At 43.1% G+C, this 27,947-nt stretch overlaps 1 protein-coding gene across 1 annotated transcript; it reads right to left on the bottom strand.

Annotated features, from left to right (window-relative positions):
- Positions 1–706: 706 nt before the first annotated feature.
- On the bottom strand, positions 707–27,947 carry klhl21 (kelch-like family member 21). The gene is made up of 5 exons (XM_021616634.2): positions 27,790–27,947; positions 8,429–9,539; positions 6,769–7,180; positions 1,635–1,707; positions 707–1,532 (listed from the first exon to the last, which is right to left on the bottom strand). The coding sequence occupies exons 2-5, from the start codon at positions 9,486–9,488 to the stop codon at positions 1,212–1,214; spliced, it is 1,866 nt and encodes a 621-aa protein (XP_021472309.1). The 5' UTR covers positions 9,489–9,539; positions 27,790–27,947; the 3' UTR covers positions 707–1,211.

Here is a 27,947-nt window from a genome sequence, read left to right as displayed (position 1 = left end):
TGGAGAAATGTCCTCTGGTCTGATGAAACAAAAATGGAACTGTTTGGCCATAATGACCATCGTTATGTTTGGAGAAAAAGGGGGATGCTTGCAAGCCGAAGAACACCATCCCAACCTTGAAACACAAGGGTGGTAGCATCATGTTGTGGGGGTGCTTTGATGCAGGAGGGACTGGTGCATTTCACAAAATAGATGGCTTCATGAGAAAGGAAAATTATGTGGATATATTGAAGCAACATCTCAAGACATCAGTCAGGAAGTTAAAACTTGGTCGCAAATGGGTCTTCCAAATGGACATGGACCCAAAGCATACTTCCAAAGTTGTGGCAAAATGGCTTAAAGACAACAAAGTCAAGGTATTGGAGTGGCCATCACAAATCCCTGACCTCAATCCCATAGAAAGTTAGTGGGCAGAACTGAAAAAGCGTGTGCGAGCAAGAAGGCCTACAAACCTGACTCAGTTACTCCAGCTCTGTCAGATAGAATGGGCCAAAATTCACCCAACTTATAAGAAGCTTGTGGAAAGCTACCCGAAACGTTTGACCCAAGTTAAACAATTTAAAGGCAATGCTGCCAAATACTAATTTAGTGTATGTAAACTTCTGACCCACTGGGAATGTGATGAAAGAAAGAAAAGCTTAAATAAATCATTCTCCCCTCCCTATTATTCTGACATTTCACATTCTTAAAATAAAGTGGTGATCCTAACTGACCTAAAATGGAATTTTTATGTTTTTATGAATTTTTAGGATTAAATGTCAGGAATTGTGAAAAACTGAGTTTAAATGTAGTTGGCTACGGTTATGTAAACTTCCGACTTCAACTGTATAACCATAATCTAGATAATACACTACTGCCTGCCGTAGATTATCCATGTATGTATAGATTTTTTTTCCCCAACATGAGACCTTCATACCCAGCCAGTCTATTAGTCCAGTCAATAATATGCCCATTGATCATGATCAATGACAGTGTGGTAGGCAAGTGAATTACATGGGGATCACAAAATTGCACACATGTTCAGTCACATAAGCACAATGTAATGTAATTACAGTCCTATAGTGATCACATCCATGCAGGATCATTTGATCACTCTGTCTTTCCACCTTTTCTGTAGCATCATAAAGAGGTGTATGTTTTCACAGTAAACCTAAAATGGCTGAAACAGTGGTCAGTATGATATTCCCTGACCCATTAGTTTTTGGAGTGTGTTACACTGGGTTGACGTCGTGGTTCTGGTTGAGGTTGTGGTTGTGCATGGCCTGATTGCGGTGGTGTCGGTGCAGGTGGATGGAGTTAGCCTCGGGCAGGTCAATGGGTTCGAAAGCGTTGGATACGGCGGGCATGAGCTGGCGGAAGATGCTGACACTGCCATGCCAGAAGGTGGGCTGGGGAAGGCGGCCTGCGGGTGTCCAGGTATGGGTGGAGGGGTCGTAGGCCTCCACCATGTCAGACAGCTCAAATGTGTTGTCATAGCCACCAGACACGAAGAGACGACCACCCAGGACTGCTACACTGCCTCCTACATGGACCTGAAGAAGGAAACAGTACAAATGTTGATATAAATACTATTGTAAAGGCAGAGGGAAAAATGTGGCAGGCCATAACATTAGCACCTCCTGTGTGTCACATACCTGTGTCATGGGGCTGATCTTGTCCCATTCATTCTTCTGAGGGTTGTAGATGTCGACCTCTGCCGAGTCATCCCTAGAAAGCAAGAATCCAGAGTGAGAAATGTCATTGCTGCCCTGTGGCTCAGTTTGTAGAGCATGGGGCTTGCAATGCCAGGGTCGTAGAATCGATTCCCACAGGGGACAATTATGAAACAAACTGAGACAGCCTATATGGAGGATGTCAGAGACCTGGCAGTGTGGTGCCAGGATAACAACCTCTCCCTCAATGTGAGCAAGACAAAGGAGCTGACCGTGGACTATTGGAAAAGGAGGGCCGAACAGGCCCCCATTATCATCAACGGGGCTGTAGTAGAGTGTGTCGAGAGTTTCAAGTATGGCAACTGCTCGGCATCCGACCGTAAGGCGCTACAGAGGCGCTACTGTAGTGTGTACGGCCCAATACATCACTGGGGCCAAGCTTCCTGCCATCCAGGACCTACAGTGCCTTGCGAAAGTATTCGGCCCCCTTGAACTTTGCGACCTTTTGCCACATTTTAGGCTTCAAACGTAAAGATATAAAACTGTATTTTTTTGTGAGGAATCAACAACAAGTGGGACACAATCATGAAGTGGAACGACATTTATTGGATATTTCAAACTTTTTTAACAAATCAAAAACTGAAAAATTGGGCGTGCAAAATTATTCAGCCCCTTTACTTTCAGTGCAGCAAACTCTCTCCAGAAGTTCAGTGAGGATCTCTGAATGATCCAATGTTGACCTAAATGACTAATGATGATAAATACAATCCACCTGTGTGTAATCAAGTCTCCGTATAAATGCACCTGCACTGTGATAGTCTCAGAGGTCCGTTAAAAGCGCAGAGAGCATCATGAAGAACAAGGAACACACCAGGCAGGTCCGAGATACTGTTGTGAAGAAGTTTAAAGCCGGATTTGGATACAAAAAGATTTCCCAAGCTTTAAACATCCCAAGGAGCACTGTGCAAGCGATAATATTGAAATGGAAGGAGTATCAGACCACTGCAAATCTACCAAGACCTGGCTGTCCCTCTAAACTTTCAGTTCATACAAGGAGAAGACTGATCAGAGATGCAACCAAGAGGCCCATGATCACTCTGGATGAACTGCAGAGATCTACAGCTGAGGTGGGAGACTCTGTCCATAGGACAACAATCAGTCGTATATTGCACAAATCTGGCCTTTATGGAAGAGTGGCAAGAAGAAAGCCATTTCTTAAAGATATCCATAAAAAGTGTTGTTTAAAGTTTGCCACAAGCCACCTGGGAGACACACCAAACATGTGGAAGAAGGTGCTCTGGTCAGATGAAACCAAAATTGAACTTTTTGGCAACAATGCAAAACGTTATGTTTGGCGTAAAAGCAACACAGCTCATCACCCTGAACACACCATCCCCACTGTCAAACATGGTGGTGGCAGCATCATGGTTTGGGCCTGCTTTTCTTCAGCAGGGACAGGGAAGATGGTTAAAATTGATGGGAAGATGGATGGAGCTAAATACAGGATCATTCTGGAAGAAAACCTGATGGAGTCTGCAAAAGACCTGAGACTGGGACGGAGATTTGTCTTCCAACAAGACAATGATCCAAAACATAAAGCAAAATCTACAATGGAATGGTTCAAAAAGAAACATATCCAGGTGTTAGAATGGCCAAGTCAAAGTCCAGACCTGAATCCAATCGAGAATCTGTGGAAAGAACTGAAAACTGCTGTTCACAAATGCTCTCCATACAACCTCACTGAGCTCGAGCTGTTTTGCAAGGAGGAATGAGAAAAAATTTCAGTCTCTCGATGTGCAAAACTGATAGAGACATACCCCAAGCGACTTACAGCTGTAATTGCAGCAAAAGGTGGCGCTACAAAGTATTAACTTAAGGGGGCTGAATAATTTCGCACGACCAATTTTTCAGTTTTTGATTTGTTAAAAAAGTTTGAAATATCCAATAAATGTCGTTCCACTTCATGATTGTGTCCCACTTGTTGTTGATTCTTCACAAAAAAATACAGTTTTATATCTTTATGTTTGAAGCCTGAAATGTGGCAAAAGGTCGCAAAGTTCAAGCGGGCCGAATACTTTCGCAAGGCACTGTATATACAGTGAGGGAAAAAAGTATTTGTTCCCCTGCTGATTTTGTACATTTGCCCACTAACAAAGAAATGATCCGTCTATAATTTTAATTATAGGTTTATTTGAACAGTGAGAGACAGAATAACAACACAAAAATCTGCATGTCAAAAATGTTATAAATTGATTTGCATTTTAATGAGGGAAATAAGTTTTTGACCCCCTCAATCAGAAAGATTTCTGGCTCCCTGGTGTCTTTTATACAGGTAACGAGCTGAGATTAGGAGCACACTCTTAAAGGGAGTGCTCCTAATCTGTTGGTTACCTGTATAAAAGACACCTGTCCACAGAAGCAATCAATCAATCAGATTCCAAACTCTCCACCATGGCCAAGACAAAAGAGCTCTCCAAGGATGTCAGGGACAAGATTGTAGACCTACACAAGGCTGTAATGGGCTACGAGACCATCGCCAAGCAGCTTGGTGAGAAGGTGACAACAGTCGGTGCGATTATTCGCAAATGGAAGAAACACAAAATAACTGTCAATCTCCCTCGGCCTGGGGCTCCATGCAAGATCTCACCTCGTGGAGTTACATGGTCATGAGAATGGTGAGGAATCAGCCCAGAACTACACGGATGGTCTTGTCAATGATCTCAAGGCAGCTGGGACCATTGTCACCAAGAAAACAATTGGTAACACACTACGCCGTGAAGGACTGAAATCCTACAGCGCCCGCAAGGTCCCCCTGCTCAAGAAAGCACATATGCATGCTCGTCTGAAGTTTGCCAATGAACATCTGAATGATTTAGAGGACAACTAGGTGAAAGTGTTGTGGTCAGATGAGACCAAAATGGAGCTCTTTGGCATCAACTCAACTCGCTGTGTTTGGAGGAGGAGGAATGCTGCCTATGACCCCAAGAACACCATCCCCACCGTCAAACATGGAGGTGGAAACATTATTCTTTGGGGGTGTTTTTCTGCTGAGGGGACAGGACAACTTCACTGCATCAAAGGGACGATGGACGGGGCCATGTACCGTCAAATCCTGGGTGAGAACCTCCTTCCCTCAGCCAGGGCATTGAAAATGGGTCGTGGATAGGTATTCCAGCCTGGCAATAACCCAAAACACACGGCCAAGGCAACAAAGGAGTGGCTCAAGAAGAAGCACATTAAGGTCCTGGAGTGGCCTAGCCAGTCTCCAGACCTTAATCCCATAGATAATCTGTGGATGGAGCTGAAGGTTCGAGATGCCAAACGTCAGCCTCGAAACCTAAATGACTTGGAGAAGATTTGCAAAGAGGAGTGGGGCAAAATCCCCCCTGAGATGTGTGCAAACCTGGTGGCCAACTACAAGAAACGTCTGACCTCTGTGATTGCCAACAAGGGTTTTGCCACCAAGTACTAAATCATGTTTTGCAGAGGGGTCAAATACTTATTTCCCTCATTAAAATACAAATCAATTTATGCGTTTTTCTGGATTTTTTTGTTGTTATTCTGTCTCTCACTGTTCAAATAAACCTACCATTAAAACTATAGACCGATAATTTCTTTGTCAGTGGGCAAACGTACAAAATCATCTGGGGATTAAATAGTTTTTTCCCTCACTGTACTAGGCGGTGTCAGAGGAAGGCCCAAAAAATTGTCAGACTCCAGCCACCCAAGTCAGACTATTCTCTCCTACTGCACGGCAAGCGGTACCGGAGCGCCAAGTCTAAGTCCAAAAGGCTTCGGTACCACTTAACAAGTATTCAAATGACCACCCGGACTAATTACATTGACACCCCCACCCTCCCTTGTTTTTACACTGCTGCTACTCGCTGTTTATTATCTATGCATAGTCACTTTACCCAAACCTACATGTACAAACTAACCTGTACTAACCTGTACTCCCGCACATTCCCGGTACCCCCTGTATACAGCCTTATTATTGTTATGTCATTTTGTTACTTTTTCTTTGTTACTTTATTTAGTAAATATTTTCTTAACTCTTTCTTGAATTGCATTGTTGTTTATGGGCTTGTAAGTAAGCATTTCACGGTTGTATTCGGCACATGTGACAAATAACATTTGATTTGATGCATTCAATCAGTGTTGTCGTACTCGAGACCAGTCTCGAGACCACATATTAAGCGTCTTGGTCTTGATACATTTTTACTCGGTCTCGGACAATGAGGACTTGTAATTTATTCCTGAGACCGGCCAAGACCAGTGGAGGAAAAAACTCAGCCCCTGTTCAGTCTGCTTTGCCAGGCCAGATATCCACACCCCTTTCATTACACATTTTTATATCTTATAGACTATTAAAACCTGGGCTTTCTACTTTACTCGCAACATTACTGTCCTTTACTTTTGTTGAAACATATCCTAAAACCTTGTCACACTCTTTGGAATTTATTTTCTCCCCTAGAAGAGGAGACGGGGAAATTATTTGAGAGTTGTGCACTCGCCTAGGGTAGGCCGGGGGAAATTGTAACATTTAGAATTTTTATCTTATTTAGAGACTATGGTTAGTGAAAATTTGTAGTAGCTCTCTATTTTCCCTTAGAATAAAATTTTCAACATTCTGAATGGCTAAAGAATCCATAAGATCTTCTGAAATATTGACACAGAAATACTGTACATTTTGAGCTCTTATTACTGTGGTCTTAAATTGGAATCGCATTGTTCTGGTCCCTGACTGTGTCTTGCCCCGTCCCGGTCTTGACTCTGTTTTGTCTTGGTCTTGACTCGGACTCGATTTGTCTTGGTCTTGATTCGGTCTCGCTATGTGGTCTCAAACACAACATTGCACTCAATACTGTAAGTCGCTCCGGATAAGAGTGTCTGCTAAATGACTAAATGTAAAACCATATACCATTCATGCTCCCCTTCTGTTTAACAGCTACAGCTGTCCTTAACATTAGGACAGAAAGATTGACCTCTATGTACTTCCACATTATTTAGCAAGTTTCTATCTCATCCAACCTTTATAAAGTTGATCCCATTTAGATTTAAAATTATTTTCAAATACTTTTTCAGTGTCCCACATTCCTGTCCATATTCTCCTCACCTGACAAAGTAGATGAGCCCATTGAGGGTGACCGTCTTGGGAGCGAAAGACCACGGTGGCAGCTCGCCACAGTTGACCAGGGTCCAGCGGTTGGTGTCCACATCGTAACACTGTATGGCCATGTTGTCCTCCCCTGTTGTGGTCATGGAGCCGATGGCGTAGAGACGCCCCTTACAGGTGGTGGTGGAGCAGTTGTCCATAGAGTGCAGCATGGCGGGCAGGGCCTCCCAGCAGTCCAGCGCGTGGTCGTAGCGCTCCGTGCTGTCTGGCGCCACCACATACAGCTGACCTCTGAGGACACAGGAACTGTGGTACTCCCGGGCTTTGAGCATTGGCGACACCTCGGTCCACTCGTTAACGCTGGAGTTGTAGCGCCACACGCCATCATAGAGACGCGAACCGTCAGATCCTCCTATGGGGCAAAGGACAGGAGAGAGGTGTGTTTGAGATGGAAGAGATCCACAAAAGACATGCTGTTCTTCACATGTGGTCAGGTTACAGCTAAGTGGTGCTAATTGAAAATGCATGCATCACCCTTGGGTGTTCTAGCACAGAGGAAATCACCAATAGGTCAGACATGAGATCTGGGTATAAGCTTTATGTGGAAGAATACTTGCCACATTTTATATGCTGAATAACTTGGCAACTGAATAATGTATCTTAATTTCAATACTTCTTTCAGTTTCCTCGACATGTGTTGTACTCATTCTATGTCTGTTTAGCAGCTGTAGCTTCACCTTGTAGGTTTAATGAATATAAGGATGTTGAATCAACCTGTCACCTTTCATAACACTAGCCCATTTCCCAACCATGTGCTCTGTGCTGCAGCCCCCTGCTGTAAGGTATGAGAGCACTGCTAATGATTTATGACCCCCATCACTGTCCTGACAGAATTACAGGCAGCGTGTGAGGGCCTGAGATGTTTTCTCAATGGAGACACTCTTCCTGATCCGGAAAGCCGTTCGCTGATGATGATGGCCTCTTTGAGAAACCTAGTTTCAAAGTACTATTTAAAAGAGGTGATCATTGCTTGATTGAGCTAGCCTGGCTTAATTAATGAACCAATAGGATCGTCCTAAAACGGTCAAAACTGACCATCTCCAGGCGGATTCAAATACACACTCAAAGTATATAAAATATTTCAAATAGTATTTGAACCCAGGTCTGTGTCTCAGTGAGCCCACCAACTACTGCTGCAGTCTTGGCAGGACACCATGTTCCTCCCACCTAGCTAGCTCACCTCAACGCTCCTCCCTCTCATATAGCCAGAGTGGCTGGCTGTGGTTTATTTAAACTCTTACTGACTGCCTGCTATTTCATAAGATTCACTGACTTGAAAGCTGCAGAGCATTCTGGTAACAGTGACTAAGACATCACACAGCAACTGTAACCACTTATGTAAACTGCTGTCCGTTGTATATAAACACATCACACTGATGTAGATTGTGTTTTAAACATATAGCCTAACCTGCAGTATAAAGAAAGATTTTATGCTGCTATATCCAGTGAAATTCAATACATTTTATACCTTTTCACATTTATAAACTACCAATTACCCTTCATTAATCCAATATAAAATATGCCTTGATAGTTATGTGTTACCAAACAACATAAATAGTGTGTACAAGAGTGTATAACGAAACAAGCATTGTCAACCTACCTGTGACATACATATCATTGCCCAGGGCGGCCATACTGTAGCCCCCTCCCAGGTGATCGGGGAACTCGGCCAGGTAGCGCCACTGTCCAGTCTGAGGGTTATAACAGTCCACAGTGACCAGCTCGTCACAGTCCTGGTCACAGCCGCCCACCACCACCAGGATCTCAGCCAGGCCGGTGGAGGGCCGCGGCCGCATGCGTTGGCAGGGTCTGTCATGCCGGTCATACTCACACGACTGGAAGCTCCGGGCCTCGCTCACCATCCTCAGGCAGGAGGGGGAGAGGTAAACCAGGGGGTCGCTTTCCACGTGGGCGAGTAGATAGAACCGACGTACAAAGGGTAGTCTGACCTGCTCCAGCAGCGTGGGCCAGTAGTGGAGCCGCCTCTGTAAGTCTGCTTTGACCCAGCGCACCGCGATCTGATAGACCGTCTCCTCCTTGTCCACACACAGCGCATCGTCCGACACGAACTCCAGCAGCCGTTTCCAGGGTAACCGCTTAAAGTCCTTGCCTTTGGCGAGGTCCACAATGTTCTTGAGGACGAAGCGGCGGGCGCTGACGGCCAAGTCATGGCAGGCGTAGGCCTCTGCAAAGTCCTGGATCTCCAGGCAGTTGGAGACGTCTAATCTCTGCTCCAAGAAGGCACAGCAGGCCTCTTTAACGGAGGGGAACTGGAACAGGTCGGCCGTCTTCAGCAGGAGGTCTACATTGTCCTGGGTGACTGTGACTCGGCCTGTGTAACAGAAGTCCACCAGCAGGCCCAGTAGTTCAGCAGACACCTCGTGAAGGACCACACGGTCCATGGCGCTCTCTCTCAGCGTCCCGGCGAACATGGCCCTGAAGTAGGTGCTGGCTGCGGCCAACACAGTCCGGTGGCAATGGAACTCGCGGCCCTCGGCGCAGAGCGTGACGTCAAAGAACTTGCGCTCTGCGCGGAGTTCGTGGATCCCCCGGAGCAGGTTAAAGGCATGGGCTGTGTCAAAGAAGGGCAGTGTGGATGGCTGTGTCTGCATGACTGGCTTCTCAGACATCACTTCTCTCTCCATCACTCCTCCCTCCATCGCTTTTGTCTGGATCTCTCGAAGAGGTTGTACTTAGAAGACAGGGTTCATCTGAAAACAGAAACACCATTATAATTTATGTTAAAATCACTTCTAAATTGGTTCAGGTTCACTGATTCACAAACACTATACCACACAATCTAAATATGAAGCCTACAAACCAAAATAACAACAACTAAATGAGCAACACTGTGTAGGTATTCAACAGAGTTAGCATAAGAATTAGCAAGTTCAGCTACTTACAGAAACCTCTGGTATTTTCAATACAAATAACAACCAGCTGAATTACAGTATAGCCAATGGTGAGGATCCCCTAACTGAAGAGCCCTACTGGGCGTAATAGGTGGTATATCAACACAATAAACAAACAGTAGCCTGCCTTCTAGAAAGTAAGACTGTACATTGCACAGCTCCAGTGACTGAGCAGCTCCCTGTCCATGTTTAAGAAAGAGAGCTTGCCTGTGCTGTGGGTCTAAATATACTTTGACAGGCAGTGTCCATTTCCATGTCCTCTCTTCTCATATACCTGTCTGCCTACCGTACATCCTCCTATCCGCCCCCATGAGGTAGTCGTCAAACTAGAGCCTGCCTGCCTGCCTCTAGCCTGCTCACAGTCACTCTCAGACTCAAACACTGCACTCATAATACCCACAAATCAGCTTCCTAAAAACAACTGACAAACTAAATCAACCATCTGTTTTAATCAGGCCACACAAGAAATACCTCTACTTGACGAAGAGAAAGTCTTAGTTATTTGACAACTGGTTTAACACTATAAATCACTGCGTCATGTCACAATATAATGAGACCTCCCTGGTGTCTAATTGAAGAGTTATTACCAGCTGCTGTAATAAGGCCATACACAGAGAATTACCCCATCTTGACGAGCAGAGTCTCACAGTTTCTCAATGTTACAATGTGTTAGGAGCTGATTTAAAAACTGTCAGCGTGTGTCATGACTCTTGCGAGGCTAATTTAAAGAGAATTCCTGGGTTTCTCACTAAAAGCCATTTATTTTCAAAGGCTGCCATAGACTTGAATTAGCTGATTTTGATCAGTGTTATTCTACAGGTTATGACATTGGGGCGCTTCAACAACAACCAGTCATCTGAAGGGTAAGTAAAAACTTTGGGATTGCTACATGCAGGGCTTGACTTTGACTGAAATAGGTGCTGGTACTCGTGTTGGGTGCCGGTACTGTTTATATTTAGGTGAAGGAGTTCCACAATATGTTTGAGCTAATATTCTATAAGAGGAACAGGAGCTTAAGCAGTAGAACATATGTGTTCCGGTGAGCTCCAGCCCAACATGATTCCAGGTGGGGTTACGGAATACTCATGTCTTCTTAAAATACACAGGTATGTTTCATGAAGGGCAAGGCAGCCATCTATCTCCTGGCCTTCTACGGCAGAAAAAACAACAAGCTGACGAGCATTGAGCCTCAGCCTAGTACATAGCTCACATTCCACACCAGGATTAAACAATGGAGTCAGCCGTTGGTAGGTCAACAGAGCCCTGTGAGCGATGAGCCAACTCCCACCAATGACAGCGCAGGGAAAGCAGGGATCGGCTAGATTCAGCCGCGGGACGTTTTTTTAAATTTATTTTTTGCTTTTGAGCGGATGGTCAGGACTCCAGAACATACACTGACCAAAAATATAAACGCAACATGCAACAATTTCAAAGATTTTACCTAGTTACAGTTCATATAAGGAAATCAGTCAATTGAAATCAATTGATTAGGCTCAAATCTATGTATTTCACATCAGCAGGAGTACAGATATGCTTCTGTTTGTCACAGATACCTTTTAAAAAAAAGGTTAGGGGCGTGAATCAGAAAACCGGTCAGTATTTACTGTGACCACCATTTGCCTCATGCAGAACGGCACATCTCCTTCCCATAGAGTTGATCAGGCTATTGATTGTGGCCTGTGGAATGTTGTCCCACTCCTCTTCAATGGCTGTGTGAAGTTGCGGGAACTGGAACACGCTATCGTACACGTTGATCCAGACAGAGCATCCTAAACAGATGGTAAGCTACAGGACTGTTTTGCTAATACAGACTGGAATATGTTCCGGGATTACACCACATCAGTCATTGGCTTCATCAATTAGTGCATTGATGACGTCGTCCCCACTGTGACCGTTCGTACATACGCAATCCAGAAGCCATGGATTACAGGCAACATCTGCACTGAGTTAAAGGCTAGAGCTGCCGCTTTCAAGGGGCAGGACTCTAACCCAGAAGCTTATAAGAAATCCCGCTATGCCCTCCGACGAACCATCAAATAGGCAAAGTGTCAATACAGGACTAAGATTGAATCGTACTACTCCGGCTCTGACGCTCGTCGGATGTGGCAGGGCTTGCAAACCACAACAGACTATAAAGGGAAGAACAGCCGAGAGCTGCCCAGTGACACGAGCCTACCAAACGAGCTAAACTACTTCTATGCTCGCTTCGAGGCAAATAACACTGAAACATGCATGAGAGCACCAGCTGTTCCGGAAGACTGTGTGATCACGCTCTCCGCAGCCAATGTGAGTTAGACCTTTAAACAGGTCAACATTCACAAGGCCACAGGGCCAGACGGATTACCAGGACGTGTACTGCGAGGATGCGCTGACGAACTGGCAAGTTTCTTCACTGACATTTTCAACCTCTCCATGTCCAAGTCTGTAATATCAACATGTTTTAAGCAGACCACCATAGTCCCTGTGCCCAAGAACACTAAGGTAACATGCCTAAATGACAACCGACTCGTAGCACTCACGTCTGTAGCTATGACGTGCTTTGAAAGGCTGGTCATGGGTCACATCAACGCCATTATCCCAGAAACCCTAGACCCACTCCAATTTGCATACCGCACTAACAGATCCACAGATGATGCAATCTCTATTGCACTCCACACTGCCCTTTCCCACCTGGACAAAAGGAACACCTATGTGAGAATGCTATTCATTGACTACAGCTCAGCGTTCAACACCATAGTGCCCTCAAGGCTCATCAATAAGTAAAGGACCCTGGGACTAAACACCTCCCTCTGCAACTGGATCCTGGACTTCTTAACGGGCCACCCCTAGGTGGTAAGGGTAGGTAACAACACATCCGCCTCGCTGATCCTCAACACAGGTGCCCCTCAGGGGTGTGTGCTCAGTCCCCTCCTGTACTTCCTGTTCACTCATGATTGCACGGCCAGGCACGACTCCAACACCATCATTAAGTTTGCCGATGACACAATAGTGGTAGGCCTGATCAACGACGAGACAGCCTATAGGGAGGAGGTCAAAGACCTGGTCATGTGGTGCCAGGTCAACAACCTCTCTCTGAACATGATCAAGACAAAGGAGATGATTGTGGACTACAGGAAAAAGAGGACTGAGCACTCCCCCATTCTCATTGACGGGGCTGTAGTGGAGCAGGTTGAGAGCTTCAGGTTCCTTGGAGTCCACCCCCCCCTTTACACCGCTGCTACTCTGTTGTTATCATCTACGCATAGTCACTTTAATAACTCTACCTGCATGTACATATTACCTCAACTAACCGGTGCCCCCGCACATTGACTCTGTACCGGTATCCCCCCCCCCCTGTGTATCATATCGCTATTGTTATTTTACTGCTGCTCTTTAATTACTTGTTACCTTTATTTCTTATTCTTACTCATATATTTTTTTAACTGCATTGTTGGTTAGGGGCTCGTAAGTACGCGTTTCACTGTAAGGTCAACCTGTTGTATTTGGCGCATGAGACTAATAAAATTTTATTTGATTTGAAACATGCTGAATGGGTGACATGTCTGGTGAGTATGCAGGCCATGGAAGAACTGGGACATTTTCAGCTTCCAGGAATTGTGTACAGAGCAAACCTGGCACCTTCCCTACGGAAAAGCACAGTGGTGGCAGCATCATACTGTGGGGATGTTTTTCAGCAGCAGAACCTGGGAGACTAGTCGGGGTCAAGGAAAAGATGAACGCAGCAAAGTACAGAGAGATCTATGATGAAAACATCCAGAGCGCTCAGGACCTCAAACTAGGGTTCTAACAGGACAACGACCCTAAGCACACAGCCAAGACAAAGCAGTAGTGGCTTCGGGACAAGCCTCTGAATGTCCTTGAGTGGCCCAGCCAGAGCCCGGACTTGAGCCCGATCGAACATCCCTAGAGAGACCTGAAAATAGCTGTGCAGCAACGCTCCCCATCCAACCTGACAGAGCTTGAGAGGATCTGCAGAGAAAAATGGGAGAAACTCCCCAAATACAGGTGGGCCAAGCTTTTATTTAAAAAATGTTTTTAAATGTAACCTTTAACTAGGCAAGTCAGTTAAGAACAAATTCTTATTTACAATGACGGCCTACCAAAAGGCAAAAGGCCTCCTGCGGGGACAGGGGGTTAAAAAAAATGTATAAAATATAAATATAGCACAAACACATCACGCAACAGAGACAACACAACACTACATAAAAAAAGACCTAAGACAACAACATAGCAAGGCAGCAAAACATGACAACACAGCATGGTAGCAACACAACATTACAACTGAATAGCTCCCGCGATATGCAACTTTTCAAGGAAGTCAGGAACAATACACTCAGACAGTTAGGAAAGCTAAGGCTAGCTTTTTCAAGCAGAAATTTGCTTCCTATAGCACTAATTCCAAAAAACTTTGGGACACTGTAAAGTACATGGAGAATAAGAGCACCTCCTCCCAGCTGCCCACTGCACTGAGGATAGGGAACACTATCACCACTGATAAATCTACAATAATCAATCATTTCTAAAATGATTTTTCCACGGCTGGTCATGCTTTCCACCTGGCTACCCCTACCTGGCCAACATCTCAGCACCCCCTGCAGCAACCCCCCCCCCCCCCCCCCCTCGCTTCTCCCCTACCCAAATTCAGACAGCTGATGTTCTGAAAGAACTGCAAAATCTGGATCCCTACAAATCAGCTGGGCCCTCTCTTTCTAAAATGATCTGCCGAAATTTTGCAGCCCCTATTACTAGCCTTCAACCTCTCTTTCGTATCGTCTGAGATCCCCAAAGATTGGAAAGCTGCCACGGTCATCCCGCTCTTCAAAGGGGGAGACACTCTAGACCCAAACTGTTATAGACCTATATTCATCCTGACCTGCCTTTCTAAAATCTTTGAAAGCCAAGTTAATAAACAGATCACTGACCATTTCGAATCCCACCTTACCTTCTCCACTATGCAATCTGGTTTCCCAGCTGGTCATGGGTGCACCTCAGCAACGCTCAAGGTCCTAAACGATATCATAACCGCCATCGATAAAATACTTTCTTTCGACTCTGTCAACCACCGCATTCTTATCGGCAGACTCAATAGCCTTGGCTTCTCAAATGACTGCCTCGCCCGGTTCACCAACTACTTATCAGATAGAGTTCAGTGTGTCAAATCGGAGGGCCTGTTGTCCGGATCTCTGGCAGTCTCTATGGGGGTGCCACAGGGTTCAATTCTCAGGCCGACTCTTTTCTCTGTATATATCAATGATGTCGTTCTTGCTGCTGGTGATTCTCTGATCCACCTCTACGCAGACGACACTATTCTGTATAAATCTAGCCCTTCTTTGGACACTGTGCTAACAAACCTCCAAACGAGCCTCAACGTCATACAACACTCCTTCCGTGGCCTCCAACTGCTTTTAAATGCTAGTATAACTAAGTGCATGCTCTTCAACCAATTGCTGCCCGCACCCTCCCGCCTGACTAGCATCACTACTCTGGACGGTTCTGGACAACTACAAATACCTAGGTGTCTGGTTATACTGTAAACTCTCCTTCCAGACTCACATTAAGCATCTCCAATCCAAAATTAAATCTAGAATCGGCCTCCTATTTCGTAACAAAGCCTACTTCACTCATGGCGCCAAACATACCCTCGTAAAACTGACTATCCTACCGATCCTTGACTTTGGCGATGTCATTTACAAAATAGCCTCCAACACGCTACTCCGCAAACTGGATGTAGTCAATGACAGTGCCATCCGTTTTATCACCAAAGCCCCATATACTACCCACCACTGCGACCTGTATGCTCTCATTGGCTGGCCCTCACTACATATCCGTCACCAAACCCACTGGCTCCAGGTCAACTATGTCTTTGCTTGGTAAAGCCCCTCCTTAACTCAGCTCACTGGTCACCATAGCAACACCCACCCGTAGCACGCACTCCAGCAGGTATATTGTACTGGTCATCCCCAAAGCCAACACTTCCTTTGGCCGCCTTTTTTTCCATGCTGCCAATGACTGGAACAAAATGCAAAAATCACTGAAGCTGGAGTCTTATATCTCCCTCCCTAACTTTAATCGTCAGCTGTCAGTGCAGCTTACCGATCATTGTACCTGCACACAGCCAATCTGTAAATAGCACACCCAACGACCTCATCCCCATATTATCACTTACCCTCTTGCTCTTTTGCACTCCAGTATCTCTACTTCCACATTCATCATCTGCACATCTATCACTCCAGTATTAATGCTAAATTGTAATTATTTTCGCGTCTAGGGCCTATGTATTGCCTACCTCCCTACTCTTCTACATTTGCACACACTGTACATACAGTGCCTTCCGAAAGTATTCGGCCCCCTTGAACTTTGCAACCTTTTGCCACATTTCAGGCTTCAAACATAAAGATATAAAACTGTATTTTTTTGTGAAGAATCAACAACAAGTGGGACACAATCATGAAGTGGAACGACATTTATTGGATATTTCAAACTTTTTTAACAAATCAAAAACTGAAAAATTGGGCATGCAAAATTATTCAGCCCCCTTAAGTTAATACTTTGTAGCGCCACCTTTTGCTGCGATTACAGCTGTAAGTCGCTTGGGGTATGTCTCTATCAGTTTTGCACATCGAGAGACTGAAATTTTTTCCCATTCCTCAATTCCGCAAAACAGCTCGAGCTCAGTGAGGTTGGATGGAGAGCATTTGTGAACAGCAGTTTTCAGTTCTTTCCACAGATTCTCGATTGGATTCAGGTCTGGACTTTGACTTGGCCATTCTAACACCTGGATATGTTTATTTTTGAACCATTCCATTGTAGATTTTGCTTTATGTTTTGGATCATTGTCTTGTTGGAAGACAAATCTCCATCCCAGTCTCAGGTATTTTGCAGACTCCATCATTCTTCCAGAATGGTCCTGTATTTGGCTCCATCCATCTTCCCATCAATTTTAACCATCTTCCCTGTCCCTGCTGAAGAAAAGCAGGCCCAAACCATGATGCTGCCACCACCATGTTTGACAGTGGGGATGGTGTGTTCAGGGTGATGAGCTGTGTTGCTTTTACGCCAAACATAACATTTTGCATTCTTGCCAAAAAGTTCAATTTTGGTTTCATCTGACCAGAGCCCCTTCTTCCACATGTTTGGTGTGTCTCCCAGGTGGCTTGTGGCAAACTTTAAACGACACTTTTTATGGATATCTTTAAGAAATGGCTTTCTTCTTGCCACTCTTCCATAAAGGCCAGATTTGTGCAATATACGACTGATTGTTGTCCTATGGACAGAGTCTCCCACCTCAGCTGTAGATCTCTGCAGTTCATCCAGAGTGATCATGGGCCTCTTGGTTGCATCTCTGATCAGTCTTCTCCTTGTATGAGCTGAAAGTTTAGAGGGACGGCCAGGTCTTGGTAGATTTGCAGTGGTCTGATACTCCTTCCATTTCAATATTATCGCTTGCACAGTGCTCCTTGGGATGTTTAAAGCTTGGGAAATATTTTTTGTATCCAAATCTGGCTTTAAACTTCTTCACAACAGTATCTCGGACCTGCCTGGTGTGTTCCTTGTTCTTCATTATGCTCTCTGCGCTTTTAACGGACCTCTGAGACTATCACAGTGCAGGTGCATTTATACGGAGACTTGATTACACACAGGTGGATTGTATTTATCATCATTAGTCATTTAGGTCAACATTGGATCATTCAGAGATCCTCACTGAACTTCTGGAGAGTTTGCTGCACTGAAAGTAAAGGGGCTGAATAATTTTGCCCAATTTTTCAGTTTTTGATTTGTTAAAAAAGTTTGAAATATCAAATAAATGTCGTTCCACTTCATGATTGTGTCCCACTTGTTGTTGATTCTTCACAAACAAATACAGTTTTATATCTTCATGTTTGAAGCCTGAAATGTGGAAAAAGGTCGCAAAGTTCAAGGGGGCCGAATACTTTCGCAATGCACTGTAGATTTAAAAAAAATTGTGTTATTGACTGTACGTTTGTTTATGTGTAACTCTGTTGTTGTTTTTGGCGCACTGCTTTGCTTTTTTTTTTCTTGGCCAGGTCGCAATTGTAAATGAGAACTTGTTCTCAACTGGCCTACCTGGTTAAATAAAGGTGAAATAAAAATAACTAAAATAAACAACATGGTAGCAACACAACATGGTAGAAACACAAAACATGGTACAAACATTATTGTGCACAGACAACAGCACAAAAGGCAAGAAGGTAGAGACAACAGTACATCACACAAAGCAACCACAACTGTCAGTAAGAGTGTCCATGATTGAGTCTTTGAATGAAGAGATTGAGAAAAAAAATCCAGTTTGAGTGTGTTGTTCCAGCTCGTTCCAGTCGCTAGCTGCAGTGCACTGAAAAGAGGAGCGACCCTGGGATGTATGTGCTTTGGGGACCTTTAACAGAATGTGACTGGCAGAACGGGTGTTTTATGTGGAGGATGAGGGCTGCAGTAGATATCTCAGATAGGGGGGAGTGAAGCCTAAGAGGGATTTATAAATAAGCATTAACCAGTGGGTCTTGCGACGGGTATATACAGAGATGACCAGTTTACAGAGGAGTATAGATTGCAGTGATGTGACCTATAAGGAGCATTGGTGGCAAATCTGATAGCCGCTCGAGAGTACCCTTACCTGCCGATCTATAAATAACGTCTCCATAATCTAGCATGGGTAGTATGGTCATCTGAATCAGGGTTAGTTTGGCAGCTGGGGTAAAAGAGGAGTGATTACGATAGAGGAAACCAAGTCTAGATTTAACTTTAGCCTTCAGCTTTGATATGTGTTGAGAGAAGGACAATGTACCGTCTAGCCATACTCCCAAGTACTTGTATGAGGTGACTACCTCAAGCTTTAAACCCTCAGAAGTAGTAATCACACCTGTAGGGAGAGGGGCATTCTTCTTACCAAACCACATGACCTTTGTTTTGGAGATGTTCAGAACAAGGTTAAGGGTAGCGAAACCTTGTTGGACACTAAGAAAGCTTTGTTGTAGAGCATTTAACACCAAATCCGGGGAGGGGCCAGCTGAGTATAAGACTATCATCTGCATATAAATGGATGAGAGAGCTTCCTACTGCCTGAGCTATGTCATTGATGTAAATTGAGAAGAGCTTGGGGCCTAGGATCGAGCCTTGGGGTACTCCCTTGGTGGCAGGCAGTGCCTGAGACAGCAGATTTTCTGGCTTTATGCACTGCACTCTTTGAGAGAGGTACTTAGCAAACCAGGCCAAATACCCCTCAGAGACACCAAAACTTAGCCGACCCACAAGAATGGAATGGTCTACCGTATCAAAAGCTTCGGGCCAAGTCAATAAAGATAACAGCACAATATTGCTTAGTATCAAGGGCAATGGTGGCATCATTGAGGACCTTTGTTGCAGTGACACATCCATAACCTGAGCGGAAACCAGGTTGCATACCCGAGAGAATACTATAGACATCAAGAAAGCCAGTCAGTTGATCATTGACAAGTTTTTCCCAACATTTTTGATAAAAAGGGTCTAAACCATTTGACCCAGAATTTTCTTACATTTTTTTAATATAAAAAAAAAAATATATATATATATATATATATATATATATATATATATATATATATATATATATATATATATATATATATATATATATATATTTTTTTTTTTTTATATATATTTTTTTATTTTACCCCGTTTTCTCCCCCATTTCGTGGTATCCAATTTCGTGGTATCCAATCCTCCGATACACAACCCAACCAAGCCGCACTGCTTCTTAACACAGCGCGCATCCAACCCGCATCCAACCCGCACTAGCTCTCTGCAGTTTCACCAGATGTTGGCCTGGTGGGACGTTCGCGTCTCACCTACCCTAGAGAGGTTAAAGAGCTCAGCCATGTGCTTCTTGTCAGTAACAACCACATCCTCAACATTAAGGGACATGGGCAGCTGTGAAGAGGAGGGTTTATTCTCCAGGTCTTTAACCGTTTTCCAGAACTTCTTGGGATTAGACCCACAGAGAACTTCTCTAAAGTAACTAACTTTGGCCTTCTGGATAGCCTGAGTGCACTTCTTTCTCATTTTCCTGAACACGAGCCAGTCAGCCTGAGTATGCGTGTGCCGAGCATTTCGCCAAATGCGATTCTTGAGCTGGAGTAACTCTGCAAGATCACGGTCGAACCAGGGGCTGAACCTGTTTTTATTTCTCATTTCTTTATGGGGGTGTGTTTGTTAACAATACCACTGAAGATATAAAAAAAGAAGGTCCAAGCATCTTCGACAGAGGGGATCAAGCTGATTCTATACCATTTTGCAGAGGCCAGTTCATGAAGGAAGGCTTGCTCATTAAAGTTTTTTTAGCAAGCGTTAATGACAAATCAGGACAGTTCGTTTCACTGAGCAGCCATTACAAACACAGGCTGTAAAACAGTGATCACTAAGGTCATTACAGAAAACACCAGACTGATACCTATCAGGATTATTTGTGAGGATAACATTGAGGAGAGAAGCCTTTTCTGGATGTTTGGAGTCATACCTTGTGGGACTGGTAATAATCTGAAAGCTTTAGGGAGTCACATTGCTCAGGTGGTTTGAGCATGTCCCGGTTTAGGTCACCTAGCAGGACAAATTCAGACTTAGTGTAAGGGGCCAGGAGAGAGCTTAGGGCAGGTAGGGGTCATACCCAAGAAGATTAGAGGCTGTAATTGCTTCCTAAGGTACTTCAACAAAGTACTGAATAAAAGGTCTGAATACTTATGTAAATGTGATATTTGCTGTTCTTTTTTTAATTATACATTTCCAAACATTTCTCAAAAAATGTTTTTTTGCTTTGTCATTATGGGGTATTGTGTGTAGATTGATGAAACAATTTCAGCAATTTTAGAATAAGGCTGTAACGTAACAAAATGTTGAAATATTCAAGGGGTCTGAATACTTTCCAAATGCACTGTAACTTGGGGGGCCAAATAAACCACCTGCGGGGCAAATTTGTCCGCAGGCCGCCAGTTGGGAAACCCTGCCCTAAAGGTTACTCTACAGAAGCAGGCCTGAAACCTGCTCTGGAGTTTAACTTCAGCTGTTCTATACTCCTGGGTAAGTGATTGTCAGGTTAAAAGCCATTATTAAATTTCCTTGCAGAATGTTCTGGTTGATCAATTCTACATAAGTTTATGTGTTAATTCATATGGTACAGTATTATTATACAAACTAACTACTGTAGTGCCTTTCTGGTTGTAAATTAAATTGGATAATATCAATCCACACTACTAGTCCTTCTTGCCCACGTCTTGTGTGCAAGTCAGTATGATACCCTACTCTGTAACTGTAGATGACAACAACTGTCAAAAAACTAACATATTTGTTAGAACTAGATCAGTGGGTCACAACATAAAGAGTAGGTACGTGATTCCCAAAGACCCGAGAGGGGTACTGAGCAACTTATGGGTTGTGTGTTTACCAACCTAAAATAGCAGAGAGAAAGCGATTGCCTCACTCAGAGGGAGAGAGAGAGCAGAGTTGGGTGGACAAACTGGAAAGGAATACAGAGAGTAGTGTGACCATCAGGCACCATGTGACTAGAACTTACCCACCAACAGAAAGCATATTATGTATATTAGAATGCAGACTGATGCATGCCACTACCCTCACCACATTTCATTACAGTAGTTGCCTGTATGACTGGCCCAGGAACTAGGAACTTGACTCATGCCCTATAGTTAGGTAGTATGGCCTCCTTGGAGAAACCCCTTAAGATAGGGCTAACATGGTCAGTCATAAATCTTAATAAACAGCCAGTCATCATCTAACAAGTTTCTGGACTATTTACAGCAGTCTTGGGTGGAAATGAGGAATGGCTGATGATGAGCTAAGCTTGGTAATAATGGTAATATATGAGTTGCTAGGTATAATTTCCTTCTAAATACACGATTTGACATACATTAATGTAGGGTTGACAGTATAGGAAAATATCAGCACTTGGTTTCTCAAGATGATAAAATAACAAGGCCTCACTTTCAGCCTGAAAGTCTTCTTTAGGTTATTTTTATAATACGGCTGAAGCTACAGATGTAAATGTAAACAAAACGTTTTTAGTCCTCAAATGATATGAAAAGCTCCCAGAGAAGAAGGCTAGATTGTTCTTCATGAACGTGTAGCCTACAGCCAAAATATGAATTATGCTATTAAGTGTGGTTTCAGAAAGTTCTCAAATCCAGCTATGGAATGTTTATTTGGAAGCTAAGCCTATTCTGTGTACATGAATGGAGAAAATCAAAACCAGATGGAACTGTTTTGCTTAGAGCAGGTCCTTCTACTAGACTATTCAGCCAAAACAACAACATCTGTTGACCCCTGCTGATAGGACATGGTAAACACCAACTTAGCAACACCATTTATCTAATTACTCTCGGTTCAAAACCAAGGCTCCATAAAGTGCCTAGTCACCACTCAAAATGAGCTTCCACAGACACAAAGACCCATTAAAAAGAAAGAACAGTGATTAAAAACCCAGGATGCATTCTAAAAAAGCCTGATGTCTAGTTTAATGACGATGTGCAAAACCGATGTCTAAGCTGACGTGCATACCTATATAACGTAGGTACATGATGTAATGACGCCATGTCAAATGTTGCGCTACACGTGCAACACAGCATTCCTAACCTAGCCCACACTGTCTGCTGTGTGGATCGAGCAGTCATTTGAATAAGAAGAACATTTTAGTGAGACAACTCAAAGGTCGAAATACATTAATGCCAAGATAATGGAATTCATTGCCCTTGACAATCAACCGTTCTCTGTAGTGGGTGATGTTGGCTTTCACCGACTGGTCGAGCACGGTATACATTACCAAGTGTACTATTTGTCAGATGTTGCCTTACTGGAGTTACACAGTAACACAGTAATAGCGTCACTGCTATTAGCTTCACGACATACATACTATGGAACGCCATTTGGGTCTTTGCATGTCAATTTAACGCATCAAATAACACAATTTAACCCGTTAAATAAGTTTTTCATTTCACACGTCAATTACAGTTCTGTTATAGAATGTCGTATGTTCTGAATTTGCACGTGCAAGCCAAGCGCCACCACTACTATCAGTAGCACTGTCAAGGTTGTACAAAAAAGTCTGCACACAAGCAAACACCGATCAGGAACGATGTGTTTACAATACCGCGTTGGTAATAAAACATTATTTGTTAATCCTCAACTACTGGGTACCTAGCTAGCACCAATACAACCAGTCTGAAAACAATGACCAGCATAAACTGCAGTTATTTTCATTATTCTTAGCAATGATTTAGGAATCCTTGTGAGTAGGCATTAGCTAGGTAACCACGTGTTGTTCGCCTATTGAAATTGAACTTCAGTTCATGAAAATAAATAGCTAGCCAGCTACTTAACCCTGTTGCCCAAAGCTAACGTTGTAAGCAGCCAGCTAGCTTCATCTGGTTAGTGAGGCTCGACGTGACCGAGTTTTGTGCTGTGAAGCTAGCCACAATAAGGATTAGGCACAATAGTGGAATTTGCTAAATAAAAGTACCTATTTGAAAGCAATGCAGAAGGTTACATTTGGTGGAATCGTGCCATATTTAGACTAGATAATGTTAGACAAGGTTGGAATGTGAAGCAATGAAATGGGGTATCAGTCTACTCGGTGACACCCACAGAACACAACTGTGAAGAGTTTATGAAAATATTAGCGCTGTAGCTCTTATCGCGGGATTGTGACTGTGAAATCACCTCCCCAGTCAGCCTATTGTGTGTACTGACATTCATATTGCACTGTACAACTTTACCTAAGGATTGGGGATCAATTAAATGTGGTATCAGTCTACTCAATACCCAAAATAGTTTTTCCCAATGTCCCCCTCGGAGCTATCAGACTCCAAAACATCCACGCAGCATTGTTTTTTCTCTGGAATAGTGTTCAATCCAAATAGGTTGACAATAAATGTGTCTCAATTCACAGTTGTTTCAGATTCCTGCAATAAGAGCTACGACGCTAATGTTCTCTGGGTGTCACTGAGTAGACTGATACCATGTCATTGATCCACAATCCATAGGTAAGGCTGTACAGTGAAATAAGTATGCCCCCGATGCAATTCTAAAGTATATCCAGTGGGATTTCAACAGATTTTTGTCAATTAACAAATGGTCTTTTGTTAATTTTATATAACAACATTCCAACCTTGTTTAGCATGGTCTATTCAATTATGGTATAATTCTACTATTTGTATTAATTTGCATCACTGTCAATTACATACTTTTCTTTTGAAGGCTAACCGCAAAGTCCACTATTGTAGCTAATCCTTATTGTGGCTAGCTTCACATAGATGGGTCCTGTCTTATAAATAAAGGTTATTTTAAGTGTGCGTTCTCTAATTATCTCCTTCTCTCTTTCTTTCTCTCTCTCGGAGGACCTGAGCCCTAGGACCCTGCCCCAGGACTACCTGACATGATGACTCCTTGCTGTCCCCAGTCCACCTGGCCGTGCTGCTGCTCCAGTTTCAACAGTTCTGCCTTATTATTATTTGACCATGCTGGTCATTTATGAACATTTGAACATCTTGGCCATGTTCTGTTATAATCTCCACCCGGCACAGCCAGAAGAGGACTGGCCTCCCCACATAGGCTGGTTCCTCTCTAGGTTTCTTCCTAGGTTTTGGCCTTTCTAGGGAGTTTTTCCTAGCCACCGTGCTTCTACACCTGCATTGCTTGCAGTTTGGGGTTTTAGGCTGGGTTTCTGTACAGCACTTTGAGATATCAGCTGATGTACGAAGGGCTATATAAATAAATTTGATTTTATTTTAGATGATGACGACTAGCTATATAGTTAGCTCGCTAACTATAGCTACTGAAACAGATTATGTTGTTTTGCTATGTTTTTGGGGAAGAACATTGTTTGCATCCATGAGTTAACTATAGCTTTTTTTATGACCAGCACTGTAGATGCGCTAGACAACTTTACCAGCACCATGGCATACGTATCGATGAATCGTTGTGACATATGAAATACGAGTGATTGTGTAATCAATGTGTAATAACTGCATTAAAAAATGTATGAACGCATTAAATTATTATGTGACGTGCAGTCATATTCAGGTCCTGATTGGTCAACAAGCTTATTTGACACGTCAAATAGTGTTATTTGACACTGTATCTTTTTTGACACGCAAAGACCCAAACAGCGTTCCATAGAAATCCTGGTTGAGAATGAAACGACTGAACAAATGAACAACGAAACAGCACAGCACAGCAAGTAAGTGAAAGAAATAGGTTTTTATTATGTTTTACTGGTAATGGGGACATACTAAATGCCAGAGGTGTGGACTCGAGTCACATGACTTGGACTCGAGTCACAATTATGATGACTTTCAACTCGACTTTGACTTTAACACCAATGACTCGTGACTTGACTTGGACTTGAGCCTAATGACTCGACCTGACGTGATACCAAGTCCAAATATTAAAAATGATCATATTAAAAAAAGTGTGCAGCACATCAACTCTTCATTTAACAGATTACAGTTTGAATCAGACAGCAGCCAATCAAATTGTGCCAGCTGAGAAAAAGTTGGCAGTGACAGTGCAGAGGAACGTCGGCAGGTGAATTCAGATGGAGCCCATGGAAAGATGAGCAACTTGCAAAACATGCGCACAATTTCCAACTTTGCTCTACATTTAAAGCTACACAAAGAACGGTAAGTCGTGGCTAATATAGCCGACAGCTATATATTTTGTATTACTTTACTAGTGTATCATGTAGGCTAACGTTACATTAAATCAATGAGCCTCGACAGAGTCAGTCAGTGCGGGAACGTGATCATTGCACCCAAGATTGAACTACAATTGGCTAGGCAGTTGGTACCCTAAATCCTGCCTGATGTTACTACCGTTCCTAAAACCATTGACATACACTAGCCTAATCTAACCACACTGAGAGAGAGTGTGTGTGTGTTAAGGTTGGGCTATTGTGTACAAGCCTACATCGCCTGATTGTGCCCCATAGCGATCGTTGATCACTATGGGGGGTGGGGGGGAATATGGAAATATGTTTATTTGGAAAGTAGTAAATATATAGATATTTTTAAAAGCATTCATGATTGGCGTAAATGTAATATACTAACTATTACTCTTGTTAAAAATATGAAATGGTATTTGGTGAAGAGCACAAATGTAATATGACTTGACTTGAGATTTGACTCGGACTTGCCTGTCTTGACTTGAGAGCCAAGAATTGTGACTTGTAAAACAATGACTTGGTCCCACCTCTGGTAAATGCCAACAAAATAACTTTCTGGTCAGTGTGGTGCGTGTGTGTAACCTTTATTTAACTAGGCAAGTCAGTTAAGAACAAATTCTTATTTACAATGACGTTCTACCCCGGCCAAACCCGAACGACGCTGGGCCAATTGTGCGCCGCCCTATGGGACTCCCAATCACGGCCTGGTGTGATACAGCCTGGATTCGAACCAGGGACTAGTGACACCTCTTGCACTGAGATGCAGTGCCTTAGACAGCTGCATCCATGTGTGTGTGTTAACTATTTAACTGCACTATAATTTTTTATTTTATTTTTTATTTTTTTATTTCACCTTTATTTAACCAGGTAGGCTAGTTGAGAACAAGTTCTCATTTGCAACTGCGACCTGGCCAAGATAAGGCATAGCAGTGTGAACAGACAACACAGAGTTACACATGGAGTAAACAATTAACAAGTCAATAACACAGTAGAAAAAAGGGGAGTCTATATATACATTGTGTGCAAAAGGCATGAGAAGGTAGGCAAATAATTACAATTATGCAGATCAACACTGGAGTGATAAATGATCAGATGGTTATGTACAGGTAGAGATTGGTGTGCAATAATAATAATAATAATAATAATAATGCTTAAAAGGCCACTAAAATGTTAAATATCGGTTATCAGTATCAGGTTTTTTTGCAAGGAAAATATTGGATATTGGTATCTGCCAAAAAGGTCATATCGGTGCATCACTATCTCTTTTGCCAACTCTTATGGTCGGCAGGTAGCCTGGTGATTAGAGCATTGGACTTGTAACTGAAAGGTTGCAAGATCAAATCCCTGAGCTGACAAGAATCCCTTGCCCCAAGGCAGTTAACCCACTGTTCCTAGGCTGTCATTGAAAATAAGAATCTGTTCTTAACTGACTTGCCTAGTTATATAAGGAAAAAATAAATTTAAAATATTGGGCAAGACATCACAAATCTGGGACCAGGCTAATACTGCACCTGGTAGGCAAATAAATGTCCATGACAACACAGCTGCTACAGGGCCTGCATACCAGGGGCCATGAGAACCAACTGAGTGGAGTGAGCTAAAGCTCTGGGTTCTCCATAGCTGATCCCATGCAGCCTGGTTTGGCCATAAAAAGGCAGGCTAGTCAACCCCTGGTCACATTCCATCTGGAGAGAAGAGGGACAGTTTGATCCCTGCATGTGGGGCTACTTAGATAAGAGTAACACCGTTGGAGGTGGAGGACAAAGCCTGGTATGCTGACAGAAGGGAACATTGTCTTTGCTCACACCAACGTATAACTTGAATGTACTTTTCCATAACACCGATTGATAAGAACAACGTCCATAGTTAGGGACATATATCTACAACTAACTGTATGTACCTTCAACAAACATACATACTGCTTTCATTTAATTGTTTACGTTCTAATCCACCAACCCAAATCCACTGTAAAACATAGTTGTGCCAATTAGCACTGTAATCGTTTGAATTTATGATAATGAAAAAAGTCCACATAGCTACATGATCGTAAATACCATGAATCTTTTTTGTTGTTGTCTGTCAGTACAGTAGGTCTATTCTTATTTAGACTGTTAATCATCAACGAGGAAAAATATAATGTATTGACGGGTGTGTCTAAGTAGAAACACGAGCAGAAATATCTGGTAGAAACAAAGAGAATAACATGCAGAACTCAGTTATTATTTTATATCAGACATGCATACTGTCCAATCACAACTGTATATATCCTTTCCACCGACGAAAAATCTCCGCAGACATAAAACAGGTCAATAATTAAGTAAATATACTTACCAAATGTAACGTATTCTAGTCAACGAATGGGTTATAGTTTTAAACGCTTAAAAGTTGTTCACATTTCGTATCTGAAAATAGACGTTGATATTGCTTCTCTCCTCCAGTCATCTGCGTCATGATTCCGCGTCGTGTGAAGAATTGGTAAAGCCTCTAAA

The sequence above is a fragment of the Oncorhynchus mykiss genome, chromosome 9 (genome assembly GCF_013265735.2).
Source record: "Oncorhynchus mykiss isolate Arlee chromosome 9, USDA_OmykA_1.1, whole genome shotgun sequence".
NCBI classification, from domain to species: Eukaryota; Metazoa; Chordata; class Actinopteri; order Salmoniformes; family Salmonidae; genus Oncorhynchus; species Oncorhynchus mykiss.
Note: the sequence above shows the minus strand (reverse complement) of the source record. Positions and strands in the feature narration are given on the sequence as shown.